Raw genomic sequence first — 21,006 nt, 5'->3', positions numbered from 1 at the left:
GTCTAAATATAGACTCCACTTACCTTGTCAGATCACTTTCCATAAGTTTCATCCTGGAGTCATCCAGTTGTGAAACTGGTAATAGAAGTAAAGAAACTATTTAGCATAGTAACTACTGATATCATCCAACAGAACTCCCTTCATGTAACAACCATGAGGGCAAAAATGGAGTCATGCCAGCCATGTAGCTAATTAGTGGCACAGCACAGCTATAAACATATTAAAATTATATACTCTCTGCTGTCCTCATCATAGACCAGAGTGCCCCCCATTAGAAGCATTGGAATGGGAATGTAGCAGTGGGAGACACAGAGATCCTGATATATCTTTTCCTGTAAAGATGTCTACCCTTGATCCATAGTAGAGGAATAAAGGTAACAGACCTCCCTTGTCAAACTCTTGGCTATTCTTTGTTCATTCTCCTGACCCACTGAGTTTCTTTCCCATATTTTGGGCTCTCGATGAAAACATATGGGATACAGAAGTTCAGGGAAAGGGACCTTGGAGGAGTTATGGGGCTGTTTGCATGACTTTGGAAGTGAAGATGTTAGAAAGATGGTTCTACTCTAGCCACACCCTCTTTTTCAACTTTCTTCCACATGCTGTCAAAGACCAGAGTCTTAAAGCAGAAAGATATACAGCTGATCTGTCATCAGCCTTCAGCTAACAATAAGGGACAGAGTCATTCTGACCTGTGAGTTTTTCAATCTGTTCAACCTAGAGAAACCTAGAGATCTCCCATGCTCATAAATTGGCAGGATTAATATAGTCAAAATGGCTATCTTGCCGAAAGCAATCTACAGATTCAATGCAATCCCCATCAAAATTCCAACTCAGTTCTTCATAGAGTTAGAAAGGGCACTTTGCAAATTTATCTGGAATAACAAAAATACCTAGGATAGCAAAAATTATTCTCAACAATAAAAGAACCTCTGGTGCAATCACCTTGCCTTACATCAAGCTGTACTACAGAGCAATTGTGATAAAAAACTGCATGGCACTGGTACAGTGACAGACAGATAGATCAATGGAATAGAATTGAAGACCCAGAAATGAAGCCACACACCTATGGTCACTTGATCTTTGATAAGGGAACTAAAAGTGGAAAAAAGACAGCATTTTCAAAAAATGGTGCTGGCACAACTGGCAATTATGTAGAAGAATACCAATTGATCTATTCTTATCTCCTTGTACAAAGCTCAAGTCTAAGTAGTTCAAAGAACTCCACATAAAACCTCTGAAACTTATAGAGGAGAAAGTGGGGGAAAGCCTCGAAGATATGGGCACAGGAGAAAAATTCCTGAACAGAACTGCAATGGCTTGTGCTGTAAGATCAAAAATCAACAAATGGGACCTCATAAAATTGCAAAGCTTCTGTAGGGCAAAAGACACTGTCAATAAGACAAAAAGGTCACCAACAGTTTGGGAAAGTATCTTTACCAATCTTAAATCAGACAGGGGAGTAATATCCAATATATACAAAGGACTCAAGAAGCTGGACTCCAGAAAATCAAATAACCCTACTAAAAATGGGGTACAGAGAAAAACAAAGAATTCTCAACTGAGGAATACCGAATGGCTGAGAAGCACCTGAAAAATGTTCAACATCCTTAATTATCAGGGAAATGCAAGTCAAAACAACCCTGAGATTCCACCTCACACCAGTCAGAATGGCTAAGATAAAAAATTCAGGTGACAGCAGATGCTGGCAAGGATGTGGAGAAAGAGGAACACTCCTCCATTGCTGGTAGGATTGCAAGCTGCTACAAACATTCTGGAAATCAGTCTGGTGGTTCCTCAGAAAATTGGACATAGTGTTACTGGAAGATCCAGCAACACCTCTCCTGGGCATATACCCAAAAGATGTTCCAAGTTGTAATAAGGACACATGCTCCACTATGTTCATAGCAGCCCTATTTATAATTGCCAGAAGCTGGAAAGAACACAGATGTCCCTCAACAGAAGAATGGATACAGAAAATGTGGTACATTTACACAATGGAGTACTACTCAGCTATTAAAAACTATGAATTTATGAAATTCTTTGACAAATGGATGGATTTGGAGGATATCATCCTAAGTGAGGTAACTCAATCACAAAAGAACACACATGATGTGTACTCACTGATAAGTAGATATTAGCCCAGAAGCATTGAATACTCAAGATACAACTCACAAACCACAAGAAACTCAAGAAGAAGGAAGACCAAAGTGTGGATACTTCGTTCCTTCTTAGAATGGTGTGATGGTTTGTATATCCTTGGACCAGGGAGTGGCACCATTTGGAGGTATGGCCTTGTTGGAATAGGTGTGACCTGGTTGGAATGGGTGTGTCCCTGTGGGTGTGGGCATAAGATCCTCACTCTAGTTGCCTAGAAGTCAGTCTTCCACTAGCAGCCTTTGGATGAAGATGTAGAACTGTCAGCTCTGACTGTGCCTTGCCTGCCTGGATACTGCCATGCTCCCACCTTGATGATAATGGACTGAACCTCTGAACCTGTAAGCCAGGCCCAGTTAAATGTTGTCCTTTATAAGACTTGCCTTGGTCATGGTGTCTGTTCACATCAGTAAAACCCTAACTAAGACAAATGGGGAACAAAATACCCATGGAATGAGTTGCAGAGACAAAGTTTGGAGCAGAGCCTGAAAGAACGACCATCCAGAGACTGCCCCACTTGGGGATCCACCCCATAAACAACCACCAAACCCAGCCACTAGGCAGATGCCAACAAGAGCCTGCTGACAGGCGCCTGATATAGCTGTCTCCTGCGAGGCTCTGCCAGTGCCTGGCAAATACAGAAGTGGATGCTCACAGTCATCTATTGGACAGAGTACAAGGTCCCCAATGAAGAAGCCAGAGAAATACCCAGGGAGCTGAAGGGGACTGAAGCCCCACAGGAGGAACATCAATATGAACTAACCAGTACCCCCAGAGCTCCTTGGAACTATACCACCAAAGAAAATACATGGTGGAACTTGTAGCCCTAGCTATATATGCAGCAGAGGATGGCCTGGTTGGTTATCAATGGGAGGAGAGGCCCTTGGTCCTGTGAAGGCTGTAGGCCCCAGAATAGGGGAATGCCAGGCCCAGGAATGGGAGTGGGTGGCTTGGAGAGCAGGGGGAGGGGGAGGGGGAACTACAAAAGGGGATAATATTTGAAATGTAAATAAAGAAAATATCTAATAAAAAATTAAAAAAAACAAGAAAGGTTTATGTTGTAGATTGGAGATTTTATTGACAGTATATCTCATCTTACACATGGGATATTGATATGTTTTAATCAGGTATCAACTCAGCTGTCTTCTATAACCATATCATTAGTTACTAATTTTTTTGTTTTTTAATAATTTATTAAATATAGTAAGGAACCAGCAAGATGGATATGTAGGCAAAAGTGCTTGACAACAAGCCCAAGGACCTGGGGTCCATCTTGGGAGCTCTGGCAGTAAAAGAAGAGAAGCAATTTTCACAAGTTCTCCCACATACCTCCACATGCACGCCATGGCATTTGCACACACACATACACACACACACATGTTATTATGTGTTTTTTAAAAACTAAGTTCTAGATTGCTATGTGGTATACTCAGAGTAAACATAAATATGAACGCTGTACTCTAGAGACATGCATTAATAAGGAAACCAGCCACCTAAACAAATAAGAGATCATGTGGGAACCAGCAAAATGGTTCAGTAGGTACAGGTGCCTGTTGCCAAGCCTTGAAACCTACTTTTAACTCCTATGACCTTCAAGGTAGATGGAAAGAACTGACTCTTGCAGGTTGTCTTCTACTTCTCTATGCCCCATGACACTTGCACACATGTATGCGCATGCACATGCACATACACAGGTAATTTTTTTAAAGTGTGGTAAATGTAATAAAAATGCATCAGTGAACACAGAACACCTTTTACTCCACAAATTTCTATTTGTGATAGAACTCAGAGAGTCAGCTGATTTCTGGGTGAAAATGAACATTATAAGCAAGTAAGACATCACTGAAAACGGCATAGTATAATTTTTGTTGTGGGGCATTCAGTTGGCTGTAAGCCAACTGAAAGTCTTTATTAGACACCAAGCAACTACAATGGATGTTCTGGATTCCAGTGTAGCCCCAAACCTTTTTCAGGGTGGCCTTTCCAGGACAAAAACCATGTTCTGGGTTGACATACTCCAGTTAGCAAGAACAATTAGCCAGAAGCAGAAGCCAAAAAAAAAAAAAAAAAAAAAAAAAAAAACAACCAAAAAACAAACAAACAAAACAAACAAACAAACAAACAAAAAAAACCCAACCAACCAACCAACCAACCAACCAACCAACCAACCAACCAAAAACCAAAATGAGGCTAGTACATTTTGAGACTCCCAGAACTATGGACTTTGATGGATTAAGCCTTTGTTTTAGTTTCTTTCTATGTGCTCAGTTTTATGGCCTGGATGGCATGTCCATCATGACATGAGTTGTGCTAAGTTCTGGAGCCCTGCTTCAATTTTCAGGTACACTTTTGGTGAGCTGTGGAAGATGGGGCTGAAAAGGTGAGAACCAGGGGAAGCTTGGTGGCAAGAATTCAATACTATCCCATAAGATCTTCCTAGAAAGTAGTAAACTCCTGGGACTTTGCAGCAATGCCCCCAGTCAGTTTAACGGTATTGGTGATACTTGTCACCATTAAAATAAAGCAAATATGCACTCCTTCCTTTTGCATCAGGGCATCAATGTCTAAAGAGACTAGATAAAAATTCTGGAGCATATAGTATGTCCATGATTTAGTAACACACTTTTCACAGAGCCAAATACATCTAGTGGTAGTTTTGATTCTTTTTAATTTATTTTATGCTTGCTTAATGATGCATTATTTAATAATCTATGTTCATGATGGGACCATTAAGTAAAGATACAAAGCAAAAGAAAATGCCTGCATGGTGAAATAACTACAGATACTGGAGAGAACACACGTTCTTAAAATGTAGTTTATCCTCTGTGAAAAGAAAGTGAGAATAAAATGCCTTTCAAAATGGAGCTCAGGAAGCTACTCATGGAACCTCTTCTTGTCCCATGTTGCTGCTTAGGGAGCTTGGTCACCTTCTCCCTGTACTGTTGGATGTCAGAAACATACATAAGTACAGACCAGATGACTAGAGACCTGGGACACATATCCGTAGGTATCTGGCTCCTGTTTTATGGACATTTACTAGGTATGTAGATGCTTTTGTTTTATCTTCTATTGGTCACATGGATCCTGTTCATCCCCAGCACTCCACAGCCAGAACTGCTTGCCCATAGAACCTCCCACTTTCCCCTGCTTTCTTTACAATATGGGCGCAAAGGCTCCTGAATCTATGTTTCCTGAGTTGCTTTGTATAGGATCTGAAAGATGTCCTTTTACTTTTACAAGGTTCTGGTTGAATTGATTAGTATGAGAGAGTGGGGGAGGGGGATGGAGAGGGGGACAGGGAGGGGGGAGGGGAAGGGAGAGGGAGAGGGAGAGGGAGAGGGAGAGGGAGAGGGAGAGGGAGAGGGAGAGGGAGAGGGAGAGGGAGAGGGAGAGGGAGAGGGAGAGGGAGAGGGAGAGGGAGAGGGAGAGGGAGAGGGAGAGGGAGACTCCCTACAGGAAAAACACTGAAAAGCAACAGTGAAAACTCAGAGGCTACTTTGAGGTCCTCATTCACTTCACTGTCAGACTGTTTTTTAAAAAACGTATTGGTGACAGTGTTGAGACAAAGAAATGTCTCATATAAAGATCTCATTTAAAAAAGAGAATCAAGGGCTGGTGAGATGGCTCAGTGAGTAAGAGCACCGGACTGCTCTTCCAAATGTCCGGAGTTCAAATCCCAGCAACCACATGGTGGCTCACAACCATTTGTAAAGAGATCTGACTCCCTCTTCTGGAGTGTCTGAAGACAGCTACAGTGTACTTACATATAATAAATAAATCTTTAAAAAAAAAGAGAAAGAATCAAGATTCTTAGAGTGACACATGCTCAGAGGACACAGGGTGAGGAGATGCTGATGCACAAATAAAACTAGACTAGTTTTGTGCTAGACTCCTGACTGCTGCAGATAAATATAGTTCCAAAAACTACATGTGTCACAAGAGAGTCCTTCTACATCAGTGGTTCTGAACCTGTGGGTCATGACTTTCTTGGGGGTTGAAGGATCATTTCACAGTTGTCACCTAAGACCATCAGAAAACAGAGTTTATTTACATTCTGATGAGAAATCATTTTATGGTTGGGGCTCACCACAGCGAGAGGAACTGAATTAAAGGGTTGCAGCATTAGGAAGGTTGAGAATCACTGTTCTTCATGAATCGCATGTGTGTTGTATGCCTCAGTATGTACACAGATTCTACAGGTTTAATCTGTGTTCTCTAAAAACTGCAACCTTATAGTCAAGATGTTCCCAACAGAATATCTGCATAGTGACAGCCCTTCAACCAATAGACTGAAGCAAACTCATGCTTCAGATCCATGAATTTCAAATTCAAATAGCGCACATAATTTTCTCATTCTTTTAAAAATATATACTCTATTTATTTATTTATTTATTTATTTATTTATTTATTTATTTGGTTTTTGCCAGACAGGGTTTCTCTGTATAGCCCTGGCTGTCCTAGAACTCACTTTGTGGGCTGGCCTTGAACTCAGAAATCTGCCTGCCTCTGCCTCCTGAGTGCTGGAATTTAAGGTGTGTGCCACCACGCCTGGCAAAATATATACTTTTAAAGTGTTCATTTATTTTTATTTTATGTGCATGGGTGTTTTGCTTGCATGTGTGCTTCTGTGAAGGAGTTGAATTCCTTGGAACTGGAGTTACAGACAGCTGTGAGTTATCATGTGGGTGCTGTCCCTGAACCCAAGTCCTTTACAAGAGCAGCCAGTGCTCTTAACCTCTGAGCAATCTCTCCAGTCCCAACTTCTCACTCTTTGCCTTTATGAGCTTTCTTCTGTCTTGGCTTCTTTGAATTCAGCCATAATTTACTATATTATACATATTTCCCTATACTGATCTGCTACTCCCAAATCTTTTTCTCCCCTCTCCTCCCTTCTTCCCTCTTTCCCCTCTCCCCTCCCCCTTCTCCCCCCTCTCCCCTCTCTCCCCTCTCCCCTTCTCCCTCTCCCCTCTCTCCCCTCTCCCCTCTCTCCCCCTCCCCCTCCCCCTCCTTTTTCTGATAGATATTTAGGCCAATGGTGGCTATAAAATTCCTGCTCACCAGGTGAGGAAGAATCAGCTCAGAGTATGTTTCCACTGAAATTGAAAGAAAGATGAAATTTCAAGACCTGTAAGTCATATAAAGTACTCAGAAATTGCTGGTTGTTTGTGAGCCTAGAGGGTGCCTGGGGCTGAGAACAAAGAAAAACAAACCCGGGCATGCCCCGTAGCTAAAACATTCCTGGGAACAGCTTGACCATAAAGATAAAGAGGAATGTGAGGACACAACAGGGCTATCTGAACTGAGTCAACAACCATCTGGCCCAGCACCTCCCTCTGCCCATTGCAGTTTAAAGTCATAAATTGACAGATACTCTGCTAGCATTGATAAATATCCAACTCACAGAACTCCTGCACATATTCTTTTGCTGCTGACACCCTGACCTGCACAGACATATAATTTTTCTGCTGATGTTTGGATAAACCAATAGTGTGTCACTAGGCTGAATTCCCCACCCCTAAGCCCTTTACCCCATAAAACCCCTAGCTTTCGAGCCTTGGGGTCGAATCCACTGTCTCCTGTGTGAGATACGTTTCGACCCTGAGCTCTGACATTAAACTGCCTCATGTGTTTACAGTAAGAAGGATTCTCATGCTTCTTTGGGTGCGCTCTCTCTCCCGAGACTAGAGTGGGGGTCCCTGAAAGGGGGTCTTACAAAATGTCCCATAAGTTTGGAACATTATGTTGCCTGCTCCTCAATGCAACATAAGTGACCAGAATTTACAAAGACATATGTTACTTGATTAAACCAATAACTATGAAAATGACAGTAATAGCCATTCACAACAAATCTAATATATGCACACATGCATATTGTTCTGATTTGTGTTTTTGACACAAGGACTTATGTATCCCAGGTTGGCCTTGAGTTTGCTAAGCAGTTGACGATGACCTAGAATTCTGGATCCATCTGCCTCTGCCTTCCAGCACAAGCTACTGGAATGGACCACTCTGCCCCGCCTTTGTTGCTATATTGAACTAAGAACTCATATAGCTTGGGCTGCTTTGGTCTTCTTATTTAGCTGAACATGACCTTGAACTCCCGATCTTCCTGCCTCTGCCTCCCAAGTGCTGAGGTTCCAGGCAAACACTACTAAACAAGCTATGTATAGTGCATACAGTACACTTCATCAAATTTAGGAATCAAAAACAACTTACAAATATTAATAGCTGCTGAAACTCGTGGCACATGCCTGTAATACCAACACTTGGGCTAAGGAGGAAGATTGTCACAGGTTTGTGGCAATCTATGTAGTGAGCACCAGCCTATCCAAGGCTAAAAAGCAGGATCCTATCTAAAAAAAAAAAAAAAAAAAAAACCACCACCACCACCACCAAAAAAACAAAAACACACAGCCTTTTTACTTCAGTAAAAACTCTATAACAGTTACAGTAATAAAATAAATTCTTTATATTACTAAAGTATAAAATATCAAATTATTGAATTAATAAATAATACAGAAGGCCTTCATTTATAAAACCATAAACAATTAACACAGGAGATACATGATGATCTGAATAATTGGATAGAGATTTCAGGCTCTTGGCTGGGATGATTTTAGTAACAAAAATGTCAGTCCTCCCCAAGTTAAATTTTACTTTGGGGCCTTCTTAATGGAGAATGAGAAGAGAGGGAGAGACTTGCAGGACCAAAAACTAAAACAGCTACAAAAGCACAGTTACTAAGAACAGGAACAGGCAGGAGGGATTAAATTTTTTAAAGGCTCTGAAACATCAGGAGGTAAAGGATTTCTGTGCATTGAAGGCCAGCCTGGTCTAAATAATGAGTTCCAGGACACCCAGGACTACAGAGAGAGAGCCTGTCTTGAAACAAATCAAAACACCCAGCTTTGAAGGAAGTTCACTTACATGTGGCAAAATACGACAGCTTAATTGAGGTGAGCTCCATACAGAGCAAGAAGAGAGCACTCCCACCACTGTGATGACAAATGTCAGCATGGCAAAGTCCAGAATCATCTGGAGATGAGCCTCTGAGCATGCCTGTAGGGAACTGTCTGGAAAACTGTCTCGAGGTGCCTCTGAGTGGCGCCATTCTATGACTGGGATCCTAGACTGTGTCTGATGGGGAAGAGGCCTGAGCAGCAGCTTGGACTCATTATTGCTCTGGGCTTCTTTACTGCGGATGTACTGTGAGTCTGAGTCGCTACTCTAAGCTCCTACACCTGTGGCTTCTTCCGCTCCCACAGTGGCCTGACAGAACATAACTTTAAATGATTTTGAGCTGAAATGAACCCTTCCCCCAATGAAGTCACTTTAGTGAGGGTGTTTTGTCACAGCAACAAAAAAGAAACTAAGATGACAGCAATTACTAAAGAGAAAAGGTGGATGCTTTCTCAATATGGGACTCAGAGATGGACTCTCATTGAACTGAGAATTCAAATGTGAGGGGGCTGGAGAGATGGTTCAACTGTTAAGGGCACTGACTGGTTGCTCTTACAGAGGACCTAGGTTCAGTTCCCAGCCACCCACCTGGTGGCTTATAGCTGTATCTCCAGTTTCAGAGGATCTGATGCTCTCTTATGACCCCTGGAAGCACCAGACATCATGAGGTGTGCACACATGCAGGAAAAAAGCACATACACATGAAATAAAAATAAACCTTAAATAAAAAGGATTGAAAAGAGGGCAGGCAATTGTGGCACATGCCTTCAATTCCAGCCCAGAGAATGCAGAGACATGCAAATCTCTGAGTTTGAGGCCACCCTGGTCTACAAAAAGAATTCAAGGACAGCCATAGTTACACAGAGAAACCCTGTCTCAAAAAAACCAAATGTATAATGAATTTGAATGTGAAAAATAATGTGGATTTTAAAGAATTCAAATGTGGAAAACTACAACAGACAAAATATAAAAGAAAAAATATTTAACCACCTTGGACAATTAACTAATTAAAACTTTTTTGAAAACCATAATTGTTACAAGAATCGATCTAAATTTCTCATCATATACATAAAAAACCTGAAGTGAAAAATGTGTTAATTAGCTTGATTTAGTTATTATACAATGCAAAAATAAATTATGTTCCATAAATATTTATGAGTATTTATTAATAACATAAGTTTTTCCATGTGTATTTGCCCGTATGCGTGCATACCACATGCATGCCTGGTGCTCTCTGAGTCTGGAAAAGGGTGTTAGATCCCCTGGAACTAGATTTACAGATGGACGTGACCCACCATGTGGATGCTGGGAGTTGAACCTGGGTCCTCTGCAAGAGCAGCAAGTACTCTTAACCACTGTGCTATAACATTTTCAATCCAGCAGAAGACATCCCCTGACATGCTCACTTAGAAGCTCCAAATGACAAATTTACCATTTACTTCTAGCCCTTGGGAAATGCGAGGAAATTGGCCTTCACACTGAAAAGCATAAGAACTAATAAGGTGTCCCAGGAACCCGTTAACTGCAGGCTGACTGTGTGATTCTCAGTTTCTATTTCTTCCTTCTAATGCTCAAAGCCCATGGAGCCATGCTGCCCAGGGTTAGGGTGGGTCTTCCTATCTTCATGAGCCCAGTCCTGACTCTCCCTCACAGACACGCCTGCACATTTATCTCTTAGCAGACTGTTGATGGTGCTGAGTTCACATCATGAGAGGTCATCAACACCTTCAGATCATGAATTTTAGTGTCTGGCTTGATGGACCCATCATTAAAGGTAAAGGGAATACTTTGATTAAACTCTTAGGCTTCAAAACCACCACAAGGCCAGATTGTGGTGTTGCATGCCTGTAAATGCTCCACTCTGGAGGCAGACATAAAAGGATTATAACGAGTTCAAAGCCAGCTTAGGATATCTAAGTTCCCAGCCAGCCTGGGATAATGAATGAAAGCATATCTCGAAAATCCCTCCTGTTCAATTTAGAGTTTCCATGTGATGAAAGATCTGAAGAATGGTGTGTAGATGGAGAGGAAAAATAGAGGCAAGAAACAGGAGATACAGTAATGAGAACTCCCGAAGGAAAGCAGGGGAGAACGTAACGAGACCTTACTTGCAGATCAGTAACACTGAAATGTGGGAACTCGGTGCTGTCTACTCAATATCCCATGAATGTAAAAACTGGTCATTTTTATGTTTTTGTGTGTGCATGTGCGTGTGCATGTTAGGACACATGTGCAGGGGTATGCCTGCTTATGGGGCCTGTATATAGGAAGGTCCAAGTCAACCTCAAGTGTTATTCCTCAGGTGCCACCCACATCGTTTGTTTGTTTGTTTGTTTGAGACAAGGTCTCTCTTTGGTCTGGGGATTGTCAGGAAGTCTAAATTGGCTGGGCAGGGAGCCCCAAGAATATCCATCTCTACCCTCTACCCCTGGTGCTGGGATTACAAGTGTGTGCCACCGAACACAGATCTCTTACATAATTGTAGGGAACAAAGTCAGGTCCTTCTGCTTGCAAAGCAATCAAGTAGTTTACCAGCTGACATATCTCCTCATCCCTAAAAACAGCTTTGAAGTAGTCTGTTCTTGACTTAATAACTAGGAAGTTGTGAGAACTGAGAAACATTGATATGTCAGTGATATGACAGCAGAAGACCCCCCCCCCAAGTAAAAGCTGAATTAAGTACATTCAAAAATGTCAAGTATGGCCAGGCGTGGTGGCACACGCCTTTAATCCCAGCACTCAAGAGGCAGAGTCAGGAGGATTTCTGAATTCGAGGCCAGCCTGATCTACAAAGTGAGTTCCAGGACAGCCAGGGCTATACAGAGAAACCCTGTCTTGAAAAAACCAAATTAAAAAAAAATGTCAAGTATGGAAGGGCGTTCTAAAGCCTACCCCTAATAAAAGAGTTATCATATTGAAAGACCCCGAGAGGAGCCCCTCGCTCAGGCCTCGGGATAATAGCGAACCCCCAAGAACTCACGAGAGACCAAGCTTGATGCAAACCACATGAGGCTTTATTCAGGGAAAGCTCATATCCCACGCAGGGGTAGAGGAGTTGACCTCAAGGGGAAAGGAGAAGGGGGAGAGTAGGGGATTTCCAGATCTAAACAATATCTATTCTCAAGAAATGGGTATGGGAGGGGTACAAGGAAAGAGTCTGGTGAAGATGTAGCAACTCTGGATTGGCCCGGCTGTGGTTTCTGGGGAGATTTTCCAACTCTTTCCCGGCAACCAATATCACAAACACCTGGCCATGGGCTTCATCAATGGGCACACACATGGGTTCAAGGAACGGTCAAAACATTGGCAGACACACGGGTTCAAGGAGTGGCCAGAGCATTGTGCACCTCTATTTTTCTAAATCAGTGAAGCTAGTTCTGCTAACAATGAAATCTATTTTGCCAATTTCAGGGTTTCTGTGACCTTTTACATTCTGTCAGGATCTTTCAATATCCAAGTGAGCAGAAGGGAAAGAACTGGTGTGTTATTATAAATGTTGGGCACCAGAAAACAGAATAACATTCTTTAATGTGCTAAAAGGAAACAACTGCCTATCTGGATTTAGAGAGTGAAACTACTCAAAAATTTAACATCAAATGAAATTTTTCATCAAGCATAAACACAGTACACCTACTTTGGGCTGGCCAGAACTTACACAATGACAATGATTATAAATACTTGGGATTTATTCAGTGAACGTGTGGAAAGTTGGTATGGCAGAGACACTTGCACATCAGCATTTACTACAGCAATGTTCATAACTATGTTATGGAACCAACCTATGTCACAAGAGTGGAGGAATGCATTTTAAATATGTGTGCATACACAATGGATTCTTTCTGTCATAAAGAACAAAGTTACACTGTTTTCTGGGGAAGGGATGCAACTGGAGCTCATATAAAGCAAAATAAGCCGGCTTAGAAAGACCATCATCAAATGATTTTTCTCATTTGTAATCCCTTGATTTTTATATAGATGTGTAAAATCACCTATGTCAACAGGCCATTGAAGTAGAAATGAAATTACCTAGAGGAGTAAGTGAAATAATGGGGAGAGTGGAGGAGCAAAGTGGGGAGGAATGGGGGACTGTGCTCAATGTACAGTGTATAGTACCTGAAAAGGTTCTCCTGTAACACAGTGTCATGTACAGTAGAATTACACAGTGAAAGTAAAATAGTGCATGATGGTCTAAACATCATAACACAATGATCAGTACAGTATACCTGTGATGGTTTGTATATCCTTGGACCAGGGAGTGGCACCATTTGAAGGTGTGGCCTTGTTGGAATAGGTGTGACCTGGTTGGAATGGGTGTGTCACTGTGGGTGTGGGTATAAGATCCTCACCCTAGTTGCCTGGAAGTCAGTCTTCCACTAGCAGCCTTTGGATGAAGACATAGAACTCTTAGCTCCTCCTGTGACATGCCTGCCTGGATACTGCCATGCTCCCACCTTGATGATAATGGACTGAACCTCTGAACCTGTAAGCCAGCCCCAATTAAATGTTTTTTATAAGACTTGCCTTGGTCATGGTGTCTGTTCACAGCAGTAAAACCCTAACTAACACAGAAGTTGGTACCAGGAGTGGGGCATTGCTGTGATAGGCCTGACCATGCTTTTATTTGAAAGAATGTGGATTTTTGGACTTTGGATTTGGAACTCGGTGGAATGCTTTAAATGGGACTTAATGGGTCATCCTAGTAGGAATATGGAAGACTTTGTTGCTGGGAGTAATTTGAACTGTGTTGACCTGGCCCAAGAGATTTCAAAGGAGAAGAATTTCAGTATGTGGCATAAAGACTGTTTTTGTGGTATTTTGGTGAAGAATGTGGCTACTTTTTACTCTTGTCTGAAAAGTCTGCCTGAGGCTAAGGTGAAGAGACTTGGATTAATTGCATTTCTTGCATTGACAAAGGAAGTTTCAAAAAAGCCCAGCAGAGACTTTGTTCTCTGGTTAAGTCTCACAAAGAGAAGTTTGAACAAGCATAGCAAGCTTAGAAAGGCAAAATATAAAATATATGGTTGGAGTATGAAAGGCATACCAGGAAGTGAAATGGAGCAAAATTCTGTGTTCTAGGAAATAACAGATTAAGGGAGTGGGACCTTGGGGCAAGACCTACCCAGCTAAATTTAGAACCAGGCATGGCGGTACACACCTTTGATCCCATGAGACAGGCATGCTGATTTCTGCATTCAAGGTCAATCTATAGAGCAAGAACCAGGATAGCCAAGCTTAGGCAGTGAAGGATTTAGAAAACATAAAGCTAGTGATAATGTAATAGTACAAGGGGATCATGTTCTAGTTCCTGTAAGCAGCAGAACTTGGCAGCTTCAGCCATGTGGCTCTGGCTCTAGAGTTAAGAATGGAAGGAAGTACTGGGAAAATTGATGCTGGTTAGCTGGAGCTAAGGGATTAGCAGTGATTAAGAAGAGACCAGCATCACTGAGGTGAAATCTTCTGGAAATTGTTTTCTGGGAGCACAAAGAAGCTGTGTTCCAGAGATACCCAAGGTTGTACCTCATGCTGCAGCTGGACTTGGTAATGTGTAAGAGTCACTCAGGTGATACTGCTTGTGAAGGAATGAAGGGATCATGGAGAGAAGCTGAGGCTTAGCACGGTGAGAGGCCAGGGAAGGCCATTGGAGAAGGTGAAGCCTCAGCTGTAGTTGATGACCCAGGACTGAAGGGGTAATGCAAAGGATTTGAGGCTTGGCACCCTGAAGAGAGCCTATGAGAGGCTATTGGTGAAGCCTAGTTGGAGTGGAACACCCCAGTGTATTGAAGATGTCAGTACCATGAGATGATCACCAAGAACAGCAGCCGTAGTGAAGTGGATCAACCTGAGCTTTGAGTGCTACAGAGGGCAGAGCTGGAAAAGTGATGCCAGCCCTTAGGAGGAGTCCAAAAGATCAAGTGGAATCCCAGACACTGAAAGAAGAAGCTGTAACATTGAAATTGCCTTGGAGACTCAAAGATGTTAAAGATGCCAAAGCCATGGGATACATGTTGAGGAAAGCTGCTAACGGGGAGTAGAACCAGCCCAGGAGAAAGCAGTTTGTTGCAGTCAACAAAGATGAAAAAGGAGTGGATCTCTGAAGAGCGCTTTGACATCAGCCTTGGAGATGCAGAGTTTGGAGTTTGCCCAGCTGGTTTCCTGCCTTGCTTTGGGGATTACAGTTAATTAAGTTGAATGAATCTCAGAAGAGACCTTGAACTTTGGACTTTTAACATTGTTGCTACTGCTTTAGACTATGAGGACTTTGAAAGTTGGACTAAATGCATTTTGCATTATGCTATGTTTCAGTATGGCCCCCATAGACTCATGTTTTTGAACAAGTCTATGGGGACCAGGGAGTGGAATGTGATGGTTTGTATATCCTTGGACCAGGGAGTGGCACCATTTGAAGGTGTGGCCTTGTTGGAATAGGTGTGACCTGGTTGGAATGGGTGTGTCACTGTGGGTGTGGGTATAAGATCCTCACCCCAGTTGCCTGGAAGTCAGTCTTCCACTAGCAGCCTTTGGATGAAGACATAGAACTCTTAGCTCCTCCTGCGACATGCCTGCCTGAATACTGCCATGCTCCACCTTGCTGATAATGGACTGAACCTCTGAACCTGTAAGCCAGCCCCAATTAAATGTTGTTTTTTATAAGACTTGCCTTGGTCATGATGTCTGTTCACAGCAGTAAAACCCTAACTAACACAATACCATAATCCTAACAAAGCAGAGGACTGTCATGGCCATATCAATTGTGCAGACAAAGAACCCAACATCTATTCATGTTTTTTAAAAGACACTCACAAATCAGAAATGCCAGGAAACTTGCTTCAACAAGCCTTGGGTCCAGTGTTGGATCCTCACCACAAGGTAACAACAGTAGGAGGTAGGTTAGTGGGAGGTAGCTATGGCATGAGATGCAAAACTACAAAACGTTGTAGAAAGTGAGTAGTAAATAAGATGTTCCTTGTTCAGGATTAGAAGGTTTGATGCTAAAATAGCAACAGTATCAAAGCAATCTATAGATTCTATAGGGATGCTCTATTATGGCTATCTCTGGAGAGCCTTTTAGGGTGCCGCTTGGCAGGAATCTTGGACATGACAAGGAAGTAAGTTCAGGCAGGAATCTGACATCAGGGCCTGATAAGGAAGTGCATTTAGGCGAGCATCTAACTTTAGGCTATAATAGGGAAGTAGGTTAAGGCAGGAATTTTAATCTTAGGGTGGAACAAAAGAAGCAAGCTTCAGGCAAGATTTTGGGCTTTGACAAGAAAGTGAGCTCAAGTATTTTGGTCATTATGACTCATCCCTCTTAAACAGCTGATATGGGAATAATCCCGGGACTCTGCTTAGTGCCTGGTTAGTTCCTTATAGTACTGCTCACACTTAATACTTGCATGCAAATAAAATGATATAAAAGTGGATTGGGAAAATTAAGTTTGCCTTCAGTCTCAGGATACACTGGGGTCATGCTACAATGTTGTCTAACTGTCTTTTCCTTTTTAATCCTCACTCCTGCGCTGGAGAACCTGTTGACTGACTGAGGGGGCTTGGTCACCTATCCAAATACCAATGACCTTTTTTTGCAGAAATGAGACCCTGTCCTAAAAATAAAGAAATCACAAAGGTCCTCCAGAAGCCAAAATAAAAAATCTTGAAAAAAGAATAGTTAAATAACTCCGTTTCTGTTTTTGAAACGGTGTACAAACTACAGTAATCAAAAACAGTTGTACAACTGGCACAGGGACAGACTTTTAGGGTCAATGGAATTTTTTTTTTTTTTTTTTTTTTGAGACAGGGTTTCTCTGTGTAGTCCTGGCTGTCCTGGAACTCATTCTGTAGACCAGGCTGGTCTTGAACTCAGAAATCCGCCTGCCTCTGCCTCCCAAGTGCTGGGATTAAAGGCGTGCGCCACCACGCTTGGCCTTGGGTCAATGGAATTTAACACTGAAAATCAGCTGGTTCTCTGCAGAGGTACCGTGACCATTCAGTGCAAAATTAAATAAACAAACAAATAAATTCACTTTAATAATTGGTTCAGGCACAACTTGAAGACCACATGTAAATGAATGAAGTTGGGCCTTTACTTTATATCATATTTAAAAACGAATTCAAGATAGAGTAAAAACCTAAATCTAAGAACTAAAATTATGAAAATCTTTACAAATGAAGAAAAAGGAGAAGGAGGAGGAAGAAGAGGACAAGAGGAGGGCACAGGGAGATGGTTCAGCAGTTAACAGCACATACTGCATTTCAGAGGACCTAAGTCCGATTCCCAGGATCTATGTCAGATGGTTCATGATAACCAGTAATCCTAGCTCTAGGGGGATCCAATCACCTCTGGCTTCTGCTGGCACCTGTGCTCATATTCTTACACACAATTACACACATACACAATTACACAAACACACAATTTTAAAAATAATAAAAATAAACCTAAACAAGAGAAAGAATTGTAATGGTTAATCTTTTTTTTTCTTTCTTTCGGTTTTTCAAGACAGGGTTTCTCTGTATAGCTGTCCAGGAACTCACTTTGTAGACCAGGCTGGCCTTTAACTCAGAAATCCGCCTGCCTCTGCCTCCCAGGTGCTGGGATTAAAGGCGTCCGCCACCACTCCTGGCTGTAATGGTTAATCTTATGTAGACTTGGCTAGGCTATGGAACCCAGTTGTTTGGTCATATATTATCCTAGAACATTTCTTTGACAGTAATTCCTTTTTTTGTTTTTTCGAGACAGGGTTTCTCTGTATAGTCTTGGCTGTCCTGGAACTCACTTTGTAGACCAGGTTGGCCTGGAACTCAGCCTCTGCCTCCCAAGTGCTGGGATTAAAGGTGTGCACCACCATGCCCGGCTGACAGTAATTCTTACATCTGATTAACATTTAGAATCAGTGCACTTTAAAGCAGATTGCTTTCCATATTGTGAGTGGGCATGACCCAATCGGCTGAAGGCTTTAAGAGCAGAGACCAGAACTACCTGAAGAGAAAAGAATTCTTCCACAGGAGTGAAGCACAAAAGGTGTACCCATTTTTCTAGTCTGCCCTTTCCTGCATGTTTTGGACTCAGGACAATGACAATAACTTTTACCTGAGTTTGTCTATGAATTTCAGAGGAGCCGTGAGAGCTGTGTGTGTGTATGTGTGTGTGTGTGTGTGTGTGTGTGTGTGTGTGTGAGAGAGAGAGAGAGAGAGAGAGAGAGAGAGAGAGACCGAATCAGACAGACAGAGACAGCGACAGAGATAGAGAGACACACAGAGAGAGAACAGCAATCTGGTCTCTGTTCCAGATTTTTAAGTACAGAACTCGAAAATCCCTTGTGACTCCAATTAATGTTGAGGGTGTCTGTTAAACAAGATGCAAATATAGATTTGCTTCTATTTTTAATTGAGGAAGCTGGAACAATCTTCATTCTAAAATCTAAGACCTGACCAGTCCCCCGTCAGCCCATCACCCGCCTCTGTCCCCAGCCCTCCTGGTCCGACCTTGATAGGATTAGTAAGAAGATGGTGTTCCTACAGGGAGATGGCAAGAGGGTGACACGTCCACTCGGCCTGGACAAGGGAGGCAAACTGCTCCCCTTCAACGGTCAGAGGGAGGCAAACTGCTCCCCTTCAACCGTCAGCTTGCCAGGAGCTCGCGATGGAGGCGGTGGCCAATTGGAGGTGGGCAGCGGGTGAGCGTGGCAGCTGGCAGTAGTTCTGTCGGAGCGGACAACTTGTGGCTGTGTCCTGCACACGTGTGTGTCTGGCAAAGCCGGTGTGAGAAGAAGAGACAATCGTTCCTCGCCGCTGGGATAATCAAGAGTTTTGGCAGGACCTTTGAGTACGCATTGGGATAGTAAGGAGCCCGGCGAAAAGCACAGACTATGGCACTGAAACGGATTAATAAGGAACTTAGTGTTTTTTTCCCCCTTCTAAGATGGCTATCCATCTCCTGAGAGGCTCTGCCAGTGCCTCACAAATACAGAGGTGGATGCTCACAGCCATCCATTGGACTGAGCATAGGATCCCCAATGAAGGAGCCAGAGAAAGGATACAAGGAGTTGAAGGGGTTTACAGCCCCATAGGAGGAACAAGAATATGAACTAACCAGTACCCTCAGAGCACCCTGGGACTAAACCACCAACCAAAGAGCACATATGATGGGACTCATGGCTCCAGCTGCATATGCAGCTGAGGATGGCCTAGTTGGTCATCAATGGGAAGAGAGGCTCTTTGTCCTATGAAGGTTCTATGACCCAGTGTGGAGGAATGCCAGGGCCAGGAAGCCAGAGTGGGTGGGTTGCTGAACAGGGGGAGGGGGGAGGAGGTAGAGGGGAGGGGATGGGGCAGGGTGTTTTCAGGAGGGGAAACCAGGAAGGGGATAACAGTTGAAATGTAAATAAAGAAAATATCCAATATAATTTTTTTTAAAGGAACTTAGTGATTTGGCCCATGGCCCTCCGGCACAATGTTCTGCAGGTCCAGTTGGAGATGACACGTTTCATTGGCAAGCCACAATTAAGTAACCTAATGACAGCCCATATCAAGGTGGTGTATTCTTTTTGACAATTCATTTTCCTACAGACTCACTCTTCCAACCCCCTAAGGTTGCATTTACAACAAGAATTTATCATCCAAATATTAACAGATTTAATGGCAGCAATTGTCTTGATATTCTAAGATCACACTGGTCTCCTGCTTTAACTGTTTCTAAAGTTCTTTTATCCATTTGTTCACTGCTATGTGATCCAAACTCAGATGACCTGCCTAGTGCCAGAGATCGCACAGATCTATAAAACAGAAGATCTCGGGAATGGTCTCAGAAGTGTGCTGTGTGATGCTACCTTAAAGTCAGAATAACCTACATTATAGCTAGAATAAACTTTAAATTACTGTTTTGACTTTCTTATCCACCTGCTCCCCTATCAGACCTCATCTTTTCTAATTTTGTTTTTTGTTTACCTCCCTCCATCCATTCCCATGCTCATCTGAGACGACTTAAGTTCTTCCAGCTCTGGACAAGAACTGCTTTTAGAAATGTAAAATCGTTACACGAGAACAGTTGCCCAAGATTCAGATTTTTTTTTTTTTAAACTTAGAGCATGCGTATTATGTGGCCAGTGTCTTCACTGTAATTTGGTTATGAGACCAAACCAATCCTCACTGCTCTACCATGCTAAAGAAGCCATCTGAGGGGGAGGGAGATGGATGCTCAGCTGTCACATCAAAGGAGCAGCACTGTTCAACCCTATACTTTTATTGTTTTGTGACTGTGACCCTCGGCCTATTACACCAGATTTGGATTCTGATGACTGTGGCCCTTGTTTAATCACTAAAGATATCATGTTTTGAGGCTGCTGTGTTCCTGGGGATGACTTTAAGAGTTTCACTTCTTGTCACTTTACCCCAGGGGCCAATTCAGGCAAGCTTCTGTCTTCTTTGTGGAACCTGGCTTTGAATGTCATTGATTTTTATATTACTCTTCTTTGACCATAAGGTTGGGTCACATTCTTTCGTACTTCTAAAAGGCTGTTCAGATTTGTAATCAATGAGACAAGGTTTGTAACCCATGAGACAAGCATTACTGGGTTGACTAAGACAGTTCTTTACCTTTTGTCTTGGGCCTTGTCATGAACATTTCAGATGTCTTCACATCCTATTTATTTATTTATTTATTTTGATTTTTCAAGACCAGGTTTCTCTGTGTAGCCCTGGCTGTCCTGGAACTCACTTTGTAGACCAGTCTGGCCTCGAACTCAGAAATCTGCCTGCCTCTGCCCGGCACATCCCTTTCTTGTACTGAGGGTTTTAACTCTTTGGATGTGATTCCTTGAGGCTCTAACCCAAGATTCTGTATACATTTATCTTGGAAGACTGATTTTTTATTTTCAAGCTGCAGTCCACACTGCC

At 42.5% G+C, this 21,006-nt stretch overlaps 1 protein-coding gene and 1 pseudogene across 1 annotated transcript in view; one reads left to right on the top strand and one right to left on the bottom strand.

The window, feature by feature from the left end:
* Window positions 1-8,406, bottom strand: part of LOC147001207 (uncharacterized) — a 30,456-nt gene extending 22,050 nt beyond the window's left edge. Inside the window, 3 exon segments of the mRNA XM_085830459.1 lie at window positions 24-75; window positions 693-717; window positions 8,374-8,406. Of these exon segments, the coding sequence (XP_085686585.1) occupies window positions 24-75; window positions 693-717; window positions 8,374-8,406 (110 nt within the window).
* A 10,574-nt stretch (window positions 8,407-18,980) lies between these two features.
* LOC110287962 (ubiquitin-conjugating enzyme E2 D3-like) lies at window positions 18,981-19,934 on the top strand (annotated as a pseudogene).
* The last annotated feature ends 1,072 nt before the right edge of the window (window positions 19,935-21,006 follow it).

This window comes from Mus caroli, unplaced genomic scaffold, assembly GCF_978045245.1.
Source record: "Mus caroli unplaced genomic scaffold, Mus_caroli_1 scaffold_14, whole genome shotgun sequence".
NCBI classification, from domain to species: domain Eukaryota; kingdom Metazoa; phylum Chordata; class Mammalia; order Rodentia; family Muridae; genus Mus; species Mus caroli.
Note: the sequence above shows the minus strand (reverse complement) of the source record. Positions and strands in the feature narration are given on the sequence as shown.